At 37.1% G+C, this 19,769-nt stretch overlaps 1 protein-coding gene across 1 annotated transcript; it reads right to left on the bottom strand.

Annotated features, from left to right (window-relative positions):
• Positions 1–12,857: 12,857 nt before the first annotated feature.
• On the bottom strand, positions 12,858–18,452 carry LOC121994225 (uracil phosphoribosyltransferase-like). The gene is made up of 11 exons (XM_042548331.1): positions 18,215–18,452; positions 18,055–18,133; positions 17,086–17,144; positions 15,860–15,937; positions 15,639–15,720; positions 15,177–15,225; positions 14,324–14,385; positions 13,507–13,574; positions 13,364–13,419; positions 13,246–13,293; positions 12,858–13,156 (listed from the first exon to the last, which is right to left on the bottom strand). Exons 1-11 carry the CDS (start codon positions 18,251–18,253, stop codon positions 13,105–13,107), a joined length of 672 nt encoding a protein of 223 aa, XP_042404265.1. The 5' UTR covers positions 18,254–18,452; the 3' UTR covers positions 12,858–13,104.
• Between the last annotated feature and the right edge of the window lie 1,317 nt (positions 18,453–19,769).

Here is a 19,769-nt window from a genome sequence, read left to right on the forward strand (position 1 = left end):
TCAGGCAAAATTAAAGGCTTGAGTTTATCTACTATTAAAAAAATATGAAAAATAATTCGGCAAATTTTCAAAAGGCGCATCAAAATTCAGAATTCCAAAAGACATTAATATTTCATTATTCCAAAAAGGCATACCAAATTATAATTTTACATATTTTTCTTGTTTTCTTCATCTCTTTTCTCATAAATTAAATTAAATCAATTTAAACATCATTTAAATTTTAATAAATACTTCTCTAAATTAATTTATTTTTATTTTTAAATCTTAAAAAAATAAGAGAATATAAAAAGAAGGTTAATAAAATATTAAAAATATTTTTTCATGTTTTTAAATATCTTCAATTTGTAATTATAAAAGAGTAAAAAAAATAAAAAAAAATCAATGACGAGTTGATTTTATTAATAAAAATAATAAATAATAAAAATATACTTTGGTGTTAATTTGACCATTATCATAGTGTTCTAAAAATTTAAAATCATTTTAAGCACTATTGAGAGGACTTTAAAATTTTAAAATAATAAAAGAGAGGTTATTTGGACTCATGTTCACCTGATAAATCCAATGAAGTTGGAATAAGCCTGATTGAAGTTTTTTGGTTCATCAATAGATTTCGATTGAAACTCATTGATAGATCTAGACGACTTGGATTTCTAAAATTTTATAATGAAGTGGAAGTGTAGAATCTTTAGAAGGTATATATGATGAAAAATCTTAATTTTGAGTCTCTTACATGAAGTGATAGGCCTATGCTAATTTGCACAAAATCTAAAATTTTCTAAACTTTTCGAGAAATTCTAGAAATTTTTTACTATGATAACAGTCAACAGATGGGACATTTGGACTCCTAGGCACTATAGAAACCTACATGAGTTAGAATGAGTCTAATCATAGTTAGGGGTGTAAACGAATCGAGTCGACACGTGAACTTTTGGAGTCGGCTCAAAAAATATTTGACTCGTATTCGAATTTATCGAATTTGAGCCGAACTCGAACATGTTCGAACTTTTTTTTTGAACCAAACTTAAGTTCAAATTATATTGTTCGATAGTTTACGAGCCGCTCGCGAGCCTTAATATTTTATTAATATAAGTTAAATATATATTAAATAAATAAATTTTGAGCCTTTTGAGTATCTATTTTCAAGCAATAATTCAAATAGTTAGCGAACATGTTCAAACCTTTCAAGCCGAACTCGAACCCAAGCCCTAATTTGAACTGAACTCGAACAAAAAAATTAGAATTTTTAGAGCTTCGAATCGAGCTCAAACTCGAACATACCTATTTGGAGTCGAATTCAAGCCTTAGATTTTTCTACATATTCGGCTCAATTCGGTTCATTTATACCCCTAATTATAGCTCTCTAAGTCTATCAATGAGTTTTGACCGAAACTCATGATGGACCTCGACGACTTACATTTCTGAAATTTTATAATTGGATGAAAGTGTGGAGTGTCTAGAAGGAAGATATGGTAAAAAAATAGTAGTCCTAATTCTCCTACATAAAGTTATATATCCTTGCCAATTGGTACAAAGTCTGAAATTTTCTAAACCTTCTTAGCAATGCTGGAAATTTTTTACGATGATAATAAAGGACGCCCTTGGACTCTAGGGCACTGTAGAAATTTACAATAGTTGGAATGAGTTCGATCAGAGCTCTCTAGGTCTATCAATGAGTTTTGATTAAAACTCCTTGATAGACCTAGATGACTTGGATGTCTGAATTTTTGTAATGAGATAAAAATGTGAAGTGTGTAGAAGGTACATATGGTGAGAAATCTTGATTTTGAGTCTCTTACATGAAGTTATAGGCTCATGTCAATTGACACAAAGTCTAAAACTTTCTAAACTTTTTGAGTGATGCTGAGAATCTTTTACAATGATAACGGAAGACACCTTTAGACTCTAGGAAACTATAGAAATTTGTAGGAGTTCGAATGAGTCCGATCATAACTCTCTAAGTCTATCAATGAGTTTTGAGCAAAATCTATTGATGGACCTAGACGACTTGAATTTCTAAAATTTTATAATGAGATGAAAGTGTGAACTGTACAGAAGGTATATATGATGTCCAATCCTGCTCCTGATACATGTAGGCAAAGTTATGATCGCTTGCCAACTAACACATACTTTGGTGTTGGTTTCCGAAGATCAGCACCATAGTGGTGCTGATCTTCGGAAACCAACATCACAATGTGTGGTCAAAACCAACACTGTGGTGCTAATCTTCAAAAACTAGCACTACAGTTTGTGCTAGTTGTCAAGTGATCATAACTTCACTTACGTGTATTAGGACCAAAATTGGACGTCATATATACCTTCTACACACTAACCTCTCTCATCTCATGGCAAAATTTTAAAAATCTAAATGCCCTAGATCCATCGATGAGTTTCAGTAAAATCCCATTGATGAATTAGAGAGATTTGATTGGGCTCATTCCAACTTATGTAAGTTTCTGTAGTGCCCAGGAGCCCAAATGTGCCTTCGTTATCTTCGTAAAGGATTTCCAACATTGCTCAAAAGATTTAGAAAGTTTCAGATTTTGTATAAATTGACATATGCTTATAACTTCATGTAGGAGATTCAGGATCAAGATTTCTCACCATATCTAACTTCTACGCACTTCATGTTAGGACCAAAAGTAGCTAGAGGGGGGGGGGGGTGAATAGCTTGTCGCGTTCGCTCGGTGCTCGGTGTTGCTTGTTTCTTCAAGAATGCGCAGCGGAAAATACATAAACAAACACAAACACGCTAACACTAGGAGTTTACTTGGTATCCACCTCACAAGAGGTGACTAGTCCAAGGATCCACACCACGCACGCACCCTCCACTATGGAAACACTCCTTTTCGGTAACTACCGAGGGCGGAGAAGCCCTACAAGACTCTCAGTACAAGAAGAAAGGAAAGGGAAACAAAATACAAGCTTACAAGCTTACAATGAGTACGAAACCCTAACCCTAGCTTCTCTTCTTGCCTTTGATCCGCCTCTTGACTTGGAAAGCTTCCAAGATCCTTCAAGAACTGGCGATCTGATCTTTGAGAGCGCTGTGGAGAAGCTCGCAAGTGATCTGGAGTGAATCGGAGAAGCTCTTCTGCAGCCATCGAACGCCTGCAGCTATAAACGACGCCAACGGTCGGATCCCGATCGATTCGAATGTTCCCAATCGATCGGGGAGGCTTTGGATCGATCCACGGATCGATCCAGAGCGCCTCTGTGCTCTGGAAACGCGCCTGGATCGATCCACGGATCGATCCAGCGCTTATCGCGCGAAGCGCCAATCGATCCGCGATCGATTGGGACCTCTGAATCGATCCACGGATCGATCCGAGTTTCTGGGAATGGCCGGATCGATCCATCGATCGATCCGGTCCTGAATCGATCCACGGATCGATCCGGACTTGGTTTTGTCCAAAACCAAGTCCCAAACATCCTAACCAACATTCGGTCAACCTTGACTGTTGGTATGTCATGCCTAGCATCTAGTCACTCCTTGACCTGCTAGGACTCCCTTACCAAGTGTCCGGTCAATCCCTTTGACCCACTTGGACTTTTCTCTGCAAGTATCCGGTCAATCCCTTTGACCTACTTGGACTTTTCTTTCATGCCAAGTATCCAGTCAATCCTTTGACCTACTTGGACTTCCCAACACCAGATGTCCGATCATCCTTGATCCATCTGGATTTTCCCTTGCCTGGCTTCACTCACCAGGACTTTCGCCTAGCTTCACTCACTAGGGTTTTCCATCTGCCTAGCTTCACTCACTAGGACTTTCACCTGGCTTCACTCACCAGGGTTTTCCATCTGCCTAGCTTCACTCACTAGGACTTTCACCTGGCTTCACTCACCAGGATTTTCACCTGGCTTCACTCACCAGGATTTCCATCTGCCTAGCTTCACTCACTAGGACTTCCATCTGCCTAGCTTCACTCACTAGGACTTTCATCTGCCTAGCTTCACTCACTAGGACTTTCACTTTGCCTAACATCCCAGTTAGGACTTCCCAGTCAAGTATCCAGTCAACCTTGACCTACTTGACTTTTCATCAATCAATATCTTATTGTCAAACATCTAAACCCAAACCAAGACTCAGCTTGGTTACCCAGGTCAACCTTGACCTGAGGGATATTGCACCAACAATCTCCCCCTTTTTGATGTTTGACAATACCACAATAACACTTACAATCCCATATGTAAGTTAGGCTAATCCCATAGCCTCCTTCTTCATGCCACTAGGTAATGAAAGTATAAATTAAGCTCTTCATTCTCCTCCTAAGAGGGCAAACTCCCTATGACCTTCCCATAGGTAATGAAGGACTAAGCTTAACCATACATTCTCCCCCATTGGCACACATCAACCCATCGTTGGACACACATCAACGTATGCTCCAATTCTGGGCACACTTCAACAAATCCATTTGTTGAAGACTCTCCCCCTGAAGAGTTGCTCACCGTTGTTCACAACATCACTCGTTGTGATCAACACGATAATGAAGGTCCCATACCCTTCATTTATCCTTAACTTCTCCCTCAATGTAGACAACTACCCAACCTTCAGTATTATCTACCACTTGAGTGTCCACTTGAAATAATTGAGGATATCCACTCCCCATTTCTTCCCATTTCAAGTTTAAATGCTCAACCTTGAGCAAGTTCACAACAGAAGGTTAACCACCTTCCAAGGTTCATGAAAAATAATTTTCATGTCTTTAAAGAGTCCCTCCCCCTAAAGACATGGTGGTAACTTCTGTCATTGCACCAACAATGACTTGGAATCCCTAAAACATTAGGAAACCCAAATTTGGAAGTTTTGAGATTCAAATATTCAAAATTTGAAACAACCTCAACCTAAACTTCTACTTAGTCTTCGTTAACCAATCCATCCTTGTTTTCAACATGAAAACACCCTTTGTATGTATACAAATGTATTTAAGGGGTTTGGAATGGTTACCTAGACTCAAAGAGGTTCAAAGATGCTGAAATCAGGCCTTCCCAGCCAAAATCAGCAACTTGGATCGATTGGAGTTGGGTTCCAATCGATTGAACCTTTCTGAATCGATCCACGGATCGATTCAGACTCCCTGGATCGATCGGCTGATCGATCCAGCGAGCTTCTGCTCGCGGGAATTACCGTTTGAATCGATCCATGGATCGATTCATGGAACTCCAATCGATCCATGGATCGATCGGAGCTCTGATAGTTGCTGAAATTCCTTTTCAGTCAACTTCAGAAACCCCTAGAAAATTCTACAAAAATCCAAAAATTATGAAATTTCGTGTAGACATTATTTAGGGCATACTTAATCATGGAAAAATAGTTTTCTATGAAAATACATCATATTTTCAAAGATTGACACAAACTTGAAAACTTGCAAAAACTTTAGTGTTTTCTTCAAGTTTGTGTCTAACTATTCAATGGTGATTACTATCAAAAGATAGCCTTCACCAAGGTTTTCCAAAACCATTTTAAAAACATTTTCAAAACCAATATCCCATCATGTTCCTTGGGCATAATGCACATGACTTGTACATTAGCTTTCCCAATGATGGGAAAACACATAACTATGTGTTTTGATGAACTTAAAACTCAAAAGAATGCACTAAATCAACATCTTGAGTTTTGTTCATCATCCTAACATCTCACTTGTATCTAATGTGCACTGAAACACATACAAGTCATCTTATAGGTCTTTGTGAGATGTAAGATTTTGGTTTTGCCCTATTCTAGGGATCATGCATATCTATCTAGGCATTTTGAGAGGTAGACATCCACAAAGGATGTTACTTGTTGATTACTTGTTAAACAAATGTCACTTGTTTATTCCACTTGTTGTAAACAAATGCCACTTGTTTAACTAATGCCATATGTCCTTAATTTTTAAGGAAATAAACATAATGCATGATAATGTTATGGCATACATCAAAATAAAATAGCTTTCAAAAGAAAGATTCCTATAACTACATGATGTATGTATGGCATGACATGATATTTTTATATTTTTCATGATAAGTCATGAATGCAAAATACAAATAAGATAAAATATGATGTCATGGCATATTATGAGCAAACAATCATGGCAAGGTTTAGCATAAATAAAATATACCTAGATTACCTATCTAAGTATCGTTAATCTTAGCTAATCCTAAGACTTAAACCCTAGCTTGTCCAAAGTGCTTCAAGAAAATGCCAAAGCCTAAGTTTGCATTTCTTATTCCCTTTCATTAATTTATGCCAATTAAAATAAACATGTCCTCACATGTTGGCATAATCCATTTTTCCTCAAGAGTAGCACTTTTAAATTTAAGGCCCGGATTGCCTTAAATTGCCTAAGAACATACCAAACTCCCAACTTGATAGTTCTTATGAATTTCCCAATATGTGCCATTTAAGATTAAAATCAATTCTTCCACCATTAGGCACATTTTACTCTTTCAAGGAGTAATCAATAGGTCCATTTCATTTTCAAAGGTTAACTAAACCTTGAAAATGCTCCTTGAGTGTCAATTTCCTCAAAGTTGGGTTAACTACCCTTCTAATCGGAGTTGACACTCTCTAACCCATCTATGGGGTAGAGAAGATGCTCCTGGGAACCCAACACCTATTGGTGCTCCTTGGATGCTCTAGGTACTCACTAGGGATAACATCCCTAGATACCTTCCTAGTGACCTTGTTGGGCTTCTTAGAAGCCTTGGTCACATTTTCTAGGTCAACTCTAGGGATAACCTCCCTTGTGACCTTGTTTGTGACTTTCTTAGACTTCTTAGAAGTCTTAGTCACATTTATTGCAAAAATACTCTTAGGGATGACTTCCCTAGTATTTTTGGCTTGACCACTAGACCTAGGGTTTGTTCCATAACTATATGGAACCCTATGATAACTAGGCACATTCTTCTTAGCTTTTGGTTTGTATCCCAAACCTTTATGGCCATTGGATGGCTTTGATTTTCCTAAACCTAAGTTATGCTCACTTTGCCCTAATAGGATATTTTCCATCATTTTTAGGGTCTTCTCCATTTTATCAAGTCTTGACCTCAAGACTTGATTTTCTCTCACTAAGTCCTTAGTATTTGATTCATGAGCATTTTTGTTTCTAGGCTTGTATCTTACATCCTTAGAGTTATCGCCTAGGTTTTTACCTACAATCCTAGCCTTAGGTGTAGTAGTTTTAGCATGAAAAGCTATATGTTTTTCCTTAAAGCCCTCATGCTTCCTATTCTTATGGTAAATCGCATTAAAATGATAAAAGTTAGAACTATCATGCTTTTTACCATAATGTAAAGAGGTAGGCTCAATAAATGTTACCTTCTTCTTTACCTTGGAGGCTCCCCTTTGCCTAGTGCCTCCTTGAGCCTTGACCACTTTCTTCCCCTTGGGGCATTGACTTCGATAATGCCCTTTTTGTTGACACAAGAAGCACACAATGTGCTCCTTGCTCTTCTTTGTCCCGGGGGTGGTCACCTTGGGCTTCTCCTTGCCCTTTTGTGCCACTTGGCCCTTCTTCTTGGCCAAGTTGGGACACTTGCTCTTATAGTGCCCATTTTCCCTACACTCAAAACATATTATATGATTTTTATTATTAATTGAAATATTTATACCTTTGCTTGTAGGGGTGGCATCTTTTTCTTTGGATCCGGAGGTAGAAGCTTCCTCTTGATCGGACCTTGATTCTCCTCCATTTGATTTTTCTTGACTTGTGGAGGTAGAAGCTTCTTCCTCCTCTTCTTCTCTTGACCCGGATGTAGAAGCTTCTTCTTCTTCTTGATCCGGTGTCACCAAGGATTGCTCCCCCTCAATCCTAGAGGTGGAGGCTTCATCATCTTGAATATGAAACAAGGAGTATGCTCCCTCCTTGTTCCCTTCGTTGCATTCCCTTGAGGATGAAGCTTCTTGGATTTCCTCTTCTTCGGAGGTTGAGCATCTCTCAACCTCGGAGTCCTCCTCTTGGTCTTGCTCCAAAGAGTCACCCTCTCTGGATTCTTCATGATCTTGTACAGTGGAGGGGATCTCTTCATGAAGCTTGGCCAATTTGCTCCATAGCTCCTTTGCATCTTCAAACTCTCCAATTTTGCAAAGGATGGTGCTTGGCAATAAATTGACCAAAAGCTTGGTCACTTTGTCATTTGCCTCGCACCTTTGGACTTGCTCCGGGCTCCATTTGCTTTTCTTTAGAACTTTGCCCTTTGAATTGCTTGGAGCCTTGAAGCCTTCCATTAGAGCAAACCATTGCTCTATCTCCATCATAAGAAAATTTTCGATTCTTGATTTCCAAGAATCGAAACTCGTAGAAGTGTATGGTGGAGCCACCCTTGTGTCAAATCCAAGCCCATCTTGGAATTGCATCTTGAAGTTGAGCTTGATAAAGTCTTGAACTTGAAGAATTTGCTCCAACTTCTTCACCCTCTAGCTTTTCTTGTTATGCTTGACCCTTCCGGCGATGATTCCGGTGAAGAGCGGCCTCGCTCTGATACCACTTGTTAGGACCAAAAGTAGCTAGAGGGGGGGTGAATAGCTCGTCGCGTGCTCGTTGCTCGGTGTTGCTTGTTTCTTCAAGAATGCGCAGCGGAAAATACATAAACAAACACAAACACGCTAACACTAGGAGTTTACTTGGTATCCACCTCACAAGAGGTGACTAGTCCAAGGATCCACACCACGCACGCACCCTCCACTATGAAAACACTCCTTTTCGGTAACTACCGAGGGCGGAGAAGCCCTACAAGACTCTCAGTACAAGAAGAAAGGAAAGGGAAACAAAATACAAGCTTACAAGCTTACAATGAGTACGAAACCCTAACCCTAGCTTCTCTTCTTGCCTTTGATCCGCCTCTTGACTTGGAAAGCTTCCAAGATCCTTCAAGAACTGGCGATCTGATCTTTGAGAGCGCTGTGGAGAAGCTCGCAAGTGATCTGGAGTGAATCGGAGAAGCTCTTCTGCAGCCATCGAACGCCTGCAGCTATAAACGACGCCAACGGTCGGATCCCGATCGATTCGAATGTTCCCAATCGATCGGGGAGGCTTTGGATCGATCCACGGATCGATCCAGAGCGCTTGCTCGAAAGCGCTGGATCGATCCACGGATCGATCCGGCGCTTATCGCGCGAAGCGTCCCAATCGATCGATCGATTGGGACCTCTGATCGATCCACGGATCGATCCGAGTTTCTGACATCCGGATCGATCCAGCGATCGATTCCGATCTGAATCGATCCACGGATCGATCCGGCGCGGTTTTGTCCAAAACCAAGTCCCAAACATCTAACCAACATTCGGTCAACCTTGACTGTTGGTATGTCATGCCTAGCATCTAGTCACTCCCTTGACTGCTAGGACTCCCTTACCAAGTGTCCGGTCAATCCTTTGACCCACTTGGACTTTTCTCTGTGCCAAGTATCCGGTCAATCCCTTTGACCTACTTGGACATTTCTTTCATGCCAAGTATCCATCAATCCTTTGACCTACTTGGACTTCCCAACACCAGATGTCCGATCATCCTTGATCCATCTGGATTTTCCCTTGCCTGGCTTCACTCACCAGGACTTTCGCCTAGCTTCACTCACTAGGGTTTTCCATCTGCCTAGCTTCACTCACTAGGACTTTCACCTGGCTTCACTCACCAGGGTTTTCCATCTGCCTAGCTTCACTCACTAGGACTTTCACCTGGCTTCACTCACCAGGATTTTCACCTGGCTTCACTCACCAGGATTTCCATCTGCCTAGCTTCACTCACTAGGACTTCCATCTGCCTAGCTTCACTCACTAGGACTTTCACTTTGCCTAACATCCCAGTTAGGACTTCCCAGTCAAGTATCCAGTCAACCTTGACCTACTTGACTTTTCTTCAATCAATATCTTATTGTCAAACATCTAAACTCAAACCAAGACTCAGCTTGGTTACCCAGGTCAACCTTGACCTGAGGGATATTGCACCAACACTTCACACTTCCATCTTATTGTATAATTTTAGAAATCTAACTCATCTAGGTCTATCAATAGGTTTCGGTCAAAATACATTAATGGATTTAAAGAACTCTGACAGGGTTCATTCCAACTTATGTAGGTTTATGTAGTATCTAGGAGTTCAAATGTGTCTTCTATTATCATCGTAAAAGATTTCCAGCACTGTTTAAAAGGTTTACAAAATTTCAAACTTTGTGCAAATTAGCACGAGCCTATAACTTCAAGACTTAGAATTTAGATTTCTCACTATATTTGCCCCCAATGCGTAGTACAGACGGTAGGCGCATGACATTTCTGGCGTAATGGACAAGGGTCGATTTTCAGGAACTGACGACCTGGAGTTTACCTCACCATGCGTCTGACGCCTATGTACCTGCATGTACCTCCCTCTATATTCATGAAGCCGGCACTAGAGGGTCGTTAATGTAGACTTCTCACTATATCTACTTTTTCAAATCTCACACTTCAATCTCATTATAACATTTCAAAAATACAAGTTATCTATATGTTTAGATCGAAATCCATGGATGGATTAGAGAGATTCGCTCGAACTCATTCAACTTTATTAGGTGAATATTATCGCGCTGATCTTCAAAAACCAGCACCACTATGATATTGGTTAAATCAGCACCAAAATGATTTTACATTTTTTATTATTTTTATTAATAAAATTAACTCTTATTATTATTATTATTATTTATTTTTTTATAATTACATATTAAAAAATAGGAAAAAATATTTTTAATGTTTTATTAATTTGTTTATATTTTTAATTTTTTATTATTAAAGTTTTAAAATTAAAATTTAAAATAAAAATAAATAAATTTAGAGGATTATTTATTAAAATTTAAATGATGTTTAAATTAATTTAAGTTTAATTTAGGAGGAAAGAAAAATGAAGAAACAGAAGTTGCATGAGAAAAAACAAACGAAAAGAAATATTTAAAATGGTAAAATTATAATTTGGTGTGTCTTCTGAAAATAATGAAATTTGCCGAAAATAATTTCATACGTTAAAAAAAATATATATATGAAGAAATCTAAAATAATCCTGATACACTCCATGCTCAGCAGCCACGAGAGTTCAACGACACCGTGACGTCGAGCAGAGCCCACAGTGTGGCGGAGCTTACATGGCCACTGGCCCAGATTTTTTATTTTTTATTGTTAAATTTTACACCGTGGAGTGGCGATGTTAAAGACATCGGTTTATTTTTTTAATCGAGTACACGGTAACGGATTAATTTTGAATACGATCGATTTGTTCCATAAAAAATTTACACCGATAATAAAATAAATCGAAAAGTACTGTCTATATGCGGTGGGCGTTTTTAAATTTATCATCTCAGAAAAAAAAATTATTAAATCTTAATAGTTAGAATCTGACTGGCTGGTTAGAAAATAAATATAAGATGTTTAATTGATATATATTATTTTTAAAATATAATTAATCATTAATTTGAAATAAATAATTTTTAAAAATTAAATATAAAAATAAATGAGAAAGAATATAATTGATTTATAAAATATGATATTATTGGAACATCCTCGTAAAAATTAGAAAAGAGTCCAATTTAACGGGTTATATTCTAGTCATTTAGGAAAGAGTCCATCCTAAAATATGATATACCATAATTAAAATTTAAACCTTAAATATTTACAAATCACTTAGAGAGTCTAATCAGACACCATTTCTTTTCTTTACCAATAAAATGCTCTAGTAAATGGAATCCTATACCAATAAATACAAAGTAGAATAAGATCATTCAATATCAATTAATTAATTATAAATTTTATTTAAAATTAAATCTGTAAAAACTAAAATGGGCACATAGATATGATAATTTAGATTGTGCCTTCATTTATGGGTCGAATAGAGGCCCATGCATAAAATCTAGTTTATATAGCACAAAGGTTGAGTGTGGTGCCTATGTGGTGGAGTTCGAGAAGAGGAAGGTGTGCGTAGTCGAGTGCACCCACTTTGGCCTCCTCCGGTCCTCAAGCCGCTGCAGTGACACCTAGGGCTCATTCAACAGGTTCATTGGCCTCTTTTGCACGACCTACTATGAGAACACAATAACGGCAAGCGGAGATCCCAACCTAATTTTTTACCATGAGAATTATGAAAGACAAGTTGAACAATTAAATGAGTGATGTTTAGATAAATAATAATTTTATTCTCAATGTAGAGAAACATATATTCCTTAATAGTTGGTAATGGAATTATTTACAAAGATTTACTAAAAATAACAATTGTAAAGTATTTTTTTACTGAGGTTTATGATTATAATTTTTTATTTTATTAATTATATTATTGTCTATACTAAATCAAGATCCTAGCTCCGCACTGAGCCCACAAACCAGCTCCGGAAGACCGTAGACAAGCTGGTTGTGTGCCCAATTAAGCACCTCAAGGTCGGCGAGGCAGAAGATGGAGCTCGGCACATAGTCTATCAAAGAACTGAAGCTCAAGCCGAGCACTTGGATGTCAGTGAGGAGGCATAGATCGTCGGGGATGCAACCAGTGAGGTCATTATTGAGGAGGGGAGTTCTTTGACGCCGGAGAAGTGGTTTCTGTGCCTACCTAACCCAATGAGCCTTTCCAACTTGCTCAACTCGTCTAGTTCAATTGTTTAGAGAATTAAACTTGTTAATATTTTGACCAATTAATGCCTTCTGAGTATATATTCAAATAAATTTGTGGCAAATTGAATTGTTTGTCAGATTGTGTCTAATTGCAATCTTCTACGATTCACGTAACCATGAACAACGAGGATATGGCTTCTTCACCCGTGGGTTCCTCATGATAAATCAAGCCAAATAATGAGCCAATTGCAGTCATGGGAAGTCATCTCATGGTAGATGGTTCAGTTAATGTAAATTCTCTGAAAACTAAACACGGTTGATCAAGTATCATGCATTTGCTGAGCCAAACTTTAAATATGCTCTGAAAAAAGGGGGAAATATATCCAAATAAAATGATTCCTAATCAAAACATTAAACATCCACCACCTTGTGGCATCATGCGATTTCAACTTGCGATTTCTGAAGATACTGTTGTGTAGTATCGAATATTAAGGTTGAAATAATGTCACAGAGGCAGAGGTTATGCTACCGAAGGATGAATGAAGGCCCATGATTGCGACGTTCTAAGTGTCAAAGCTGCGGTCACCGGCATCTCCTAAACCGGGGACTATGAACCTGACAACGAAAAGCTCACAAGAAAGTTAAAAGCATTCGAATAATGGCACACGACTATACGACAGAATTTCTGTTTGGATAAAGCATACCCTTTCTCGTTAAGAATGGGATCGATAACTGCAGTGTACACACTAAGCCTGGAAAGAAAACAATTAGTCAGTAGGTAAATAAATCTATGCAATGTTACAGCAACAAATTTAGCCCTACCCTGGAAACCTATTGCTAAGCTTCTGAAGTGCTGGAGGTGCGACGATAGCAGAAATCTAGAATGAAGTGAGCGAAGATAAACATGACGTAGATAATGCACATATGATCGGGAAAAAAAACAAAAGTAAGCCTTTTGAATTTACAAGTGTAATTTGTTTGTTGACAACACCACGGTCATTTAGCAGCTCGATTGCTGCGACTACGGTGCCACCTGAAAGAGATCAGAAACACATAGAGGTGAGTGATAATGATTTGGTCTAGTATAATTCAGTAAACGTTAGTTTTGAATAATGAAGAGAATTTGAATAAAAAGTTTAATCTCTTCTACTGCATATGCAGTTCACATATCAGTATGCCACTTTGTGAACCACTATTTCCCCTTTCTTTGGAATGCTTTTTCTCCAACAATAAGTGGCCGGAAATGGCTAAAGGCCATGCTTGGTTGCAATCAAAGGAATGCAAAGATGAGTATCGGCATGGCAGAAAGTACAGCTGCCATAAACTATATGCTGACTAGATGTACAAAAAAAAATGTTACAGTTATTGAATGCTATAAATGTTACTCGTATCATGAGTTAGCTTCAGTCAGACATGAACTGGCACATGATTCCATTGCAAGGCAAGGCTTGGATCCACATCTAATCTATTAGCAACTTCAATAGTATAGGTTTAATAGTGGTTTCAACATGGGGAGAAATTTAGAGCTGGTATACCAACTACTAACTGGTATCACTGAAAATAAATAACAAGAAGTCATGAGCCCAGGTGTTGGGGTACCAACTACAACCCACTAGTTGCATTTTTTACATACTAAACAAGAAAGTCTCCTTTTTATCCATAAAAAATTACAAACACAAAACAGTTGCTCTGAAAATGTTGGTGTGATAAGGGGCATAAACACAGGAGTGCAGCACAAAAATTACAAGATATAGTGATATACTTGCAACATTAAAAAGATACCAGTTGCAAGCATTGGGTCGACAAGAAGAATCTGTGCCCCTTCAGGAAATTTATCAGGTAACCTGTAAGAACAGAAGATTGTGGATCAACAAATATATGCAAGATGGTGTCATAAGATTATGCAGTCAGGCTAACATTTGTTTGAAAAGAAAACAGGACCACAACAAATCATTGAACATATCAAATATTCCCATTCAATAGAATAAACAAGCAAGTAGATTTCCAAAAAAAAAGAGAATAAAATCAGTAATTGTTTCTCTTTTCTCCTCATAAATACTTAATTTTGAAAAAATATAAGAAATAATACTTAATTGATGAGGAATGCCAAACAATAGCTTAGATTGTTATTCTGATGAATAACTGTAATCAATTCATGGGTTTCATTGCACTTTAAGTCAAAAGAAGAGAATACAAATCTAAAAAAAAGTAAGGGTTTGGGAAGTTATCTTTCCATGTTACTCTGGAGTGGATAAAAGAGACCTCAACTAAAAAAGGTCCATGAGAAGCTATGTCAAGCTTATGCGCCGGAAACAAGATCATGGAATGCTTTTGTTTGGTATATATATGCACATACATTGCAGAATAAACTTTCCTTGGCCCAGAAATATTTTAGAAAATGAACAGCCTTTTAAAAGCAATATCAGATGTTCTGCTCTTCAAAATTAATTATGTTTATTTTTTAAAACTTTTTAAAAGTATCTTATGGTTAATGGCTCTAGAAAGTGAAGAACAATGAATGGGTTAGGATAAGAGAAAAGCATCCATTACCAAGATAAGATATAAATTTGATCCAATAAACGGAATAAAATAACAAAAACATTCAGATATGAGAAATAAAAAGAGTAATTCTTACTTGTTGAGATACACAGATGGTTTTAGAGTCGTCTCATCTCTACACATGCCTTCAATTGCACAATGATTATGAATTAGTCAAAATAACCATGCAACTATAGAAACATAACATTCTAAAATTCTGTTCTGAATTTTTTTTTTCTATATTTTAGATTGGCTGAGTGATGAATCTACACAAAAAAATAGAAAGACTAATCTTTTGAAGGTTTACTGATACTCAATTGGGTTAAAACTTCAAATCATTTCATAGGGAAAATAGTTATACATTAAAAGGAAATTTGCTAATGATACTCAATCAGTCAAATTGCAAATGGAAGTCCACACACATTAAATTGAATCATGTTGACCACAAAACCTTGCACAAAGTACAAGGTGAAGGCATCATAAGGTACTTTCCCTTGAAACAAGAAAAATAATAGGTTTCATAGTACAGACAATATGAAACATAGGAATCTGTCCTCACCTAGGTGATAGGTTTTTGTTGCAGGCAAAACTGATGAAGCATGCTCTGCTAGGGCAAGACCAGCTCTTAAGATGGGAACTATCTGCAATGTGAGAAGTGTCAGTTAAAAGATGAAATGGCATATAATAGATCAAGGCAATTTTCTGTACAAACAACAGTATACAACAGCATGATGGTATATGTAATGAATAATATGAAAAAAAACATCAAAAATGCCATACCAGTATAGGATGATTTAGATTGACAAATTCAGCAGTAGCAACAGCCATTGGAGTTTGTATCTTACGATTGACAAGAGGCTGCAAATGAAGAAACAATTAGAACCATACATTGTAAATGGTTGGAGAAAAAAATAGCAGTGTCAAAATGAAGAAACAATTTGAACCATACACTGTAAATGGTTGGAGAAAAAAAATAACAGTGTCAAAATGAAGAACAAATGTTACAAAACCGTGGCATTATTATGATACAAAACAATAAGCACTTGAGAACAAAATGCAATTTAACATTTTTCATATTTTTTGCATTAAAATGATATGCATACCCATTGAATTTGTGATACCTGGATTTGGTTAGGAATTGAGCTAGTGCTATATTAATAGCTGTAGTCTAAATTTAAAAAGCATAAGTGACAATGTTTACATATTTTATTACACAATTACTGGACCCTACTGGAGCTTCTCATAAGTGAAATGAAAGAAGTCACATTTATTAATTCCTTTATGCTTAAATTAGATGCATTCATACAGATTAAATAGAAATCGAATGATAGGCTGCTAAATAAAATCTCAATAATATTGTTTGTAGAATAAGTGAAAACCCTCTAGATTATTTTACATTATTGAAAATAAATATTTAGAAGCTGTCAGGCATGGTGCTATGAATCCAAATTTAATTTGGCAGCATAAAGGACCAACACTGAGGGAAATTAGCAGACTCGTAGTATTGTCTGTCCTTGCCTTGCTAGAGTTGGAGCTCCTAGGAGTGTAGACAGCCTAGATAATCTTTTTTGGCAGAGTACTGAAAATCATTATGGGCTACTGGCCCTGTTGCTCCGCAACAATTGCTATAGGAGAGTCATTGAATGGGAGGATTGATTTTCAAGACAATTAAAAATCTCATCTGTTGTGGATGTACAATATCACATGTTTATCATATATCTATTATATACGTACCATTGATAGTTTACTAGTTAACTTACATAATAAATCCAAGTGTCTTAAATGTAACCACTAAAGAATTTCCATGTGTAACACAATTCAGTAAATGTGATATGTTTGTAAAAGTTTTCTTCATGAATAAGATTCAGCATTAGCATTTAATTAATTCATATCCACCATAGGCTGACCACCTCTTAACTTGATAAGACAAAGCCAACCATTTTTTTTTTTTTCAAAAAATAAGATTAGATATTTCAGGATCACCATAAGCATTTTGTTTAACCTACCAGCCAATCTCTAGAAGCTTCATAGATGAGTAGTCTACCAAGTTCAGCCATTGCGGTCCCTAGCAACAAGGAAGAGATACAAATAATAATCAACACATCAACATTATGAATCAACACAAACATGGCCTAAAAAGTGATGCTTGTCAAAATACAAATCCTGTGATGGACTGAAGGACAAAGGCTATAGGTCAAAAAATTGTATTGACCAATAGTGATGGCTGCATAGCAAATCCAATTGGCGAATTTGAGGACTCAAAAATTAACTTAGAAAATTTAATCTAAATCATAGTATATGAAAAACAAATAACAAAATGCTTTTGAATATATTTTCTATCACTGCCAACACCAGTTCTCTTGTGTTTTTAATAATTTGTAACTTTTTATTGATATTCCGTAGTTTATTATAAATTTAGAGAACATGTGAGCTCTTCATTTCATTTCCAATGTTTGACTTTCTATTGGAAAATTTCTCCCAAAATTTTCAATGTCATTAAAATCTCCTCTGTACGTTCCAAACCCTAGTCAAGTTATTGCCTTTCTATGAATCATGGATGAAGATGATTAGAGTTTGTGAATCATTCAGGTATTTTGACAACAGCAAAACTAGAGAAATTTTACAGAAACTTGGTCAACTATAACATTGGCTAGGGTTTGCAAAGCATTCGAGTATTTTGACTGCTAAAACTAGAGAGATTTTATAAAAAGTTGGTCAACTATAGCAGCATTTGTGCATCATAGAAACTCTAGGAACACTCGGCAAAAAGGAAGAACTCTAGGGCTACGAGGATCATATCCAGAGTGGAGAATGTTAAATTTAGTTATCTTCACAATATAGAAAGGTATGCAATGAAGAAATAGTCCATATACAGATCACCGACGTAAAAAGGAATCAACATTCCAACATATCAATCAAGAGAAACTCTGAATCTTCACATAGATATATCCAAATGAAATTTGAGGACAACTCACTAAAGGCGGCACACGGAGTCTCCTCGTCCCTAAGCACGGATACCCAGTGCTTAATCAGGGGATGCGAAGGCACACGAACCTGCACCATTCTTCATCAAGACAAAGAAGAACAACATTCGAATTAAGATCGTAGGGAAGAAAAGGAGGCGAGAACACGTACCATATCGGCGAACCCACTGGCAACGGCGTCCCTCTCCATCTAGTCGACGCCTCTGCTAGCGAGTGGATGAAGCCGGGAGGAGATCTATGAAGGGGATAGGAATTGAGAGACTAGGGTTTCAGAGGCGGTGGCGGCGGCGCCGTGAGGAGGAGGAGGAGGAGGACGGGCGATCAAATCGCTGAGCTGAGCCCTCGCATTCGATTCGATCGCATCCCCGAATATAAGGGCGGCGAAAGAACCCAGGCCGCAATAATAGAGAGGGGGCGCGGGAGAGAATAATAAAGGGTACTTTTGAAAATCGCCCTTAATATTTACCCTTTTTTTAATATATCCTTCAAAAAAATTTATTTTATTATTAAAGTATCTGTAAATTGTCCTAAGATATCTAATAAGAAACTCAACTTCCTCCTCAGTTTATGGATTAGGAAAAATTTATTCCCACTCTTTATTGAAAAAAAAAATAAAATTGACTCTCTAATGCACATCGATGTACCTAATTATCTTTAATTTTTTGTAAAAAAAGTCTAAAATAAGGTTTAATTCCTCCTAAATGTAACATATTTAAACTAAAATCTAATATATTTTCTAGCAAATTAAACACGATTCTTTTTCCACTTAATCAATCGATTGATATACTCGATTCTAGTTAAATTGTACTAAATTTAGGAGAAATTATATCCCATTTTAGATTTTTTTTACCTATAAAAAATAATGAGTAATTATGTTCTATAAAAATAATGGTATAATTTCTTCTAAATTCATCATCATTTAACTAGAATTGAGTATACCAATCAAATAGTTAAGTGGAAAAAGAGTCGTGCTCAATTTGATAAAAAATCTACTATATTCTGTTGGAGCAATCTAAGTGTGCCAGGTTTTCATGTGTGGGCAAAAGTTTAAGTTAGATTTATTATTGTATTTGATATGCATTGTGAGTGTACAAGATACAGGTACAACAAGGAAAGTCCAAGTGTGATATTGGCAAAAGAGAAAAGTCCAAGAGGAGTCTTGGCGGTGTAAGTCCAAGTATGTAGTATTGGCAATGTAAGTCCAAATATGACTTGGCGAAGGTAGAAGTCCCGGAGGTATGACCTCTTGACAAAGGAAGACCTGACAATAATGACAAGATCGAAGGAAGCTCTTAAAGGCAAGGTGTGACGGATGGGAAAGCATTCAAAGGACGCAAGGCTGATGGAGGAGACTAGAATGCTAGGTCTAGGTAGTCGGGCAAGGACGAGTGCTGAGTGAATGTACACGGGGATTAAAATCCTAGGTTTAAGGTTTTATTGTAGAATTACTGTAGCAGGATTGTAACAATTACTATAGCAGTCGACTGATATTTTCATCAGTCGACTGATAGCGAACAGAATACCTTTGTTCACTCAACCCATGTGGAGCAGTCGATTGGTATTGAGTCGTTGACCTGTAATGGTCGAATTCCACTTAGGATCAGTCGACTGGTATTTTTACCAGTCGACTAGTAACCGGAAAACAACTTAGTATTTTTCTCCCGATTTTTATTTAATAGAGCTCAGGGTGTTTAGGCAAAGTTGAC

Source organism: Zingiber officinale, chromosome 6A (assembly GCF_018446385.1).
Source record: "Zingiber officinale cultivar Zhangliang chromosome 6A, Zo_v1.1, whole genome shotgun sequence".
Taxonomy (NCBI): domain Eukaryota; kingdom Viridiplantae; phylum Streptophyta; class Magnoliopsida; order Zingiberales; family Zingiberaceae; genus Zingiber; species Zingiber officinale.

Bases quoted from the DNA above. Each gene is read 5' to 3' on its own strand.
- LOC121994225 (XM_042548331.1), bottom strand. From the start codon at position 18,253: ATGGAGAGGGACGCCGTTGCCAGTGGGTTCGCCGATATG. The intron at 18,134-18,214 runs GTACGTGTTCTC...AGAATGGTGCAG, and splicing joins CCAGTGGGTTCGCCGATATG to GTTCGTGTGCCTTCGCATCC. The intron at 13,575-14,323 runs GTATCTTTTTAA...GATCTCTTTCAG, and splicing joins CGACCCAATGCTTGCAACTG to GTGGCACCGTAGTCGCAGCA.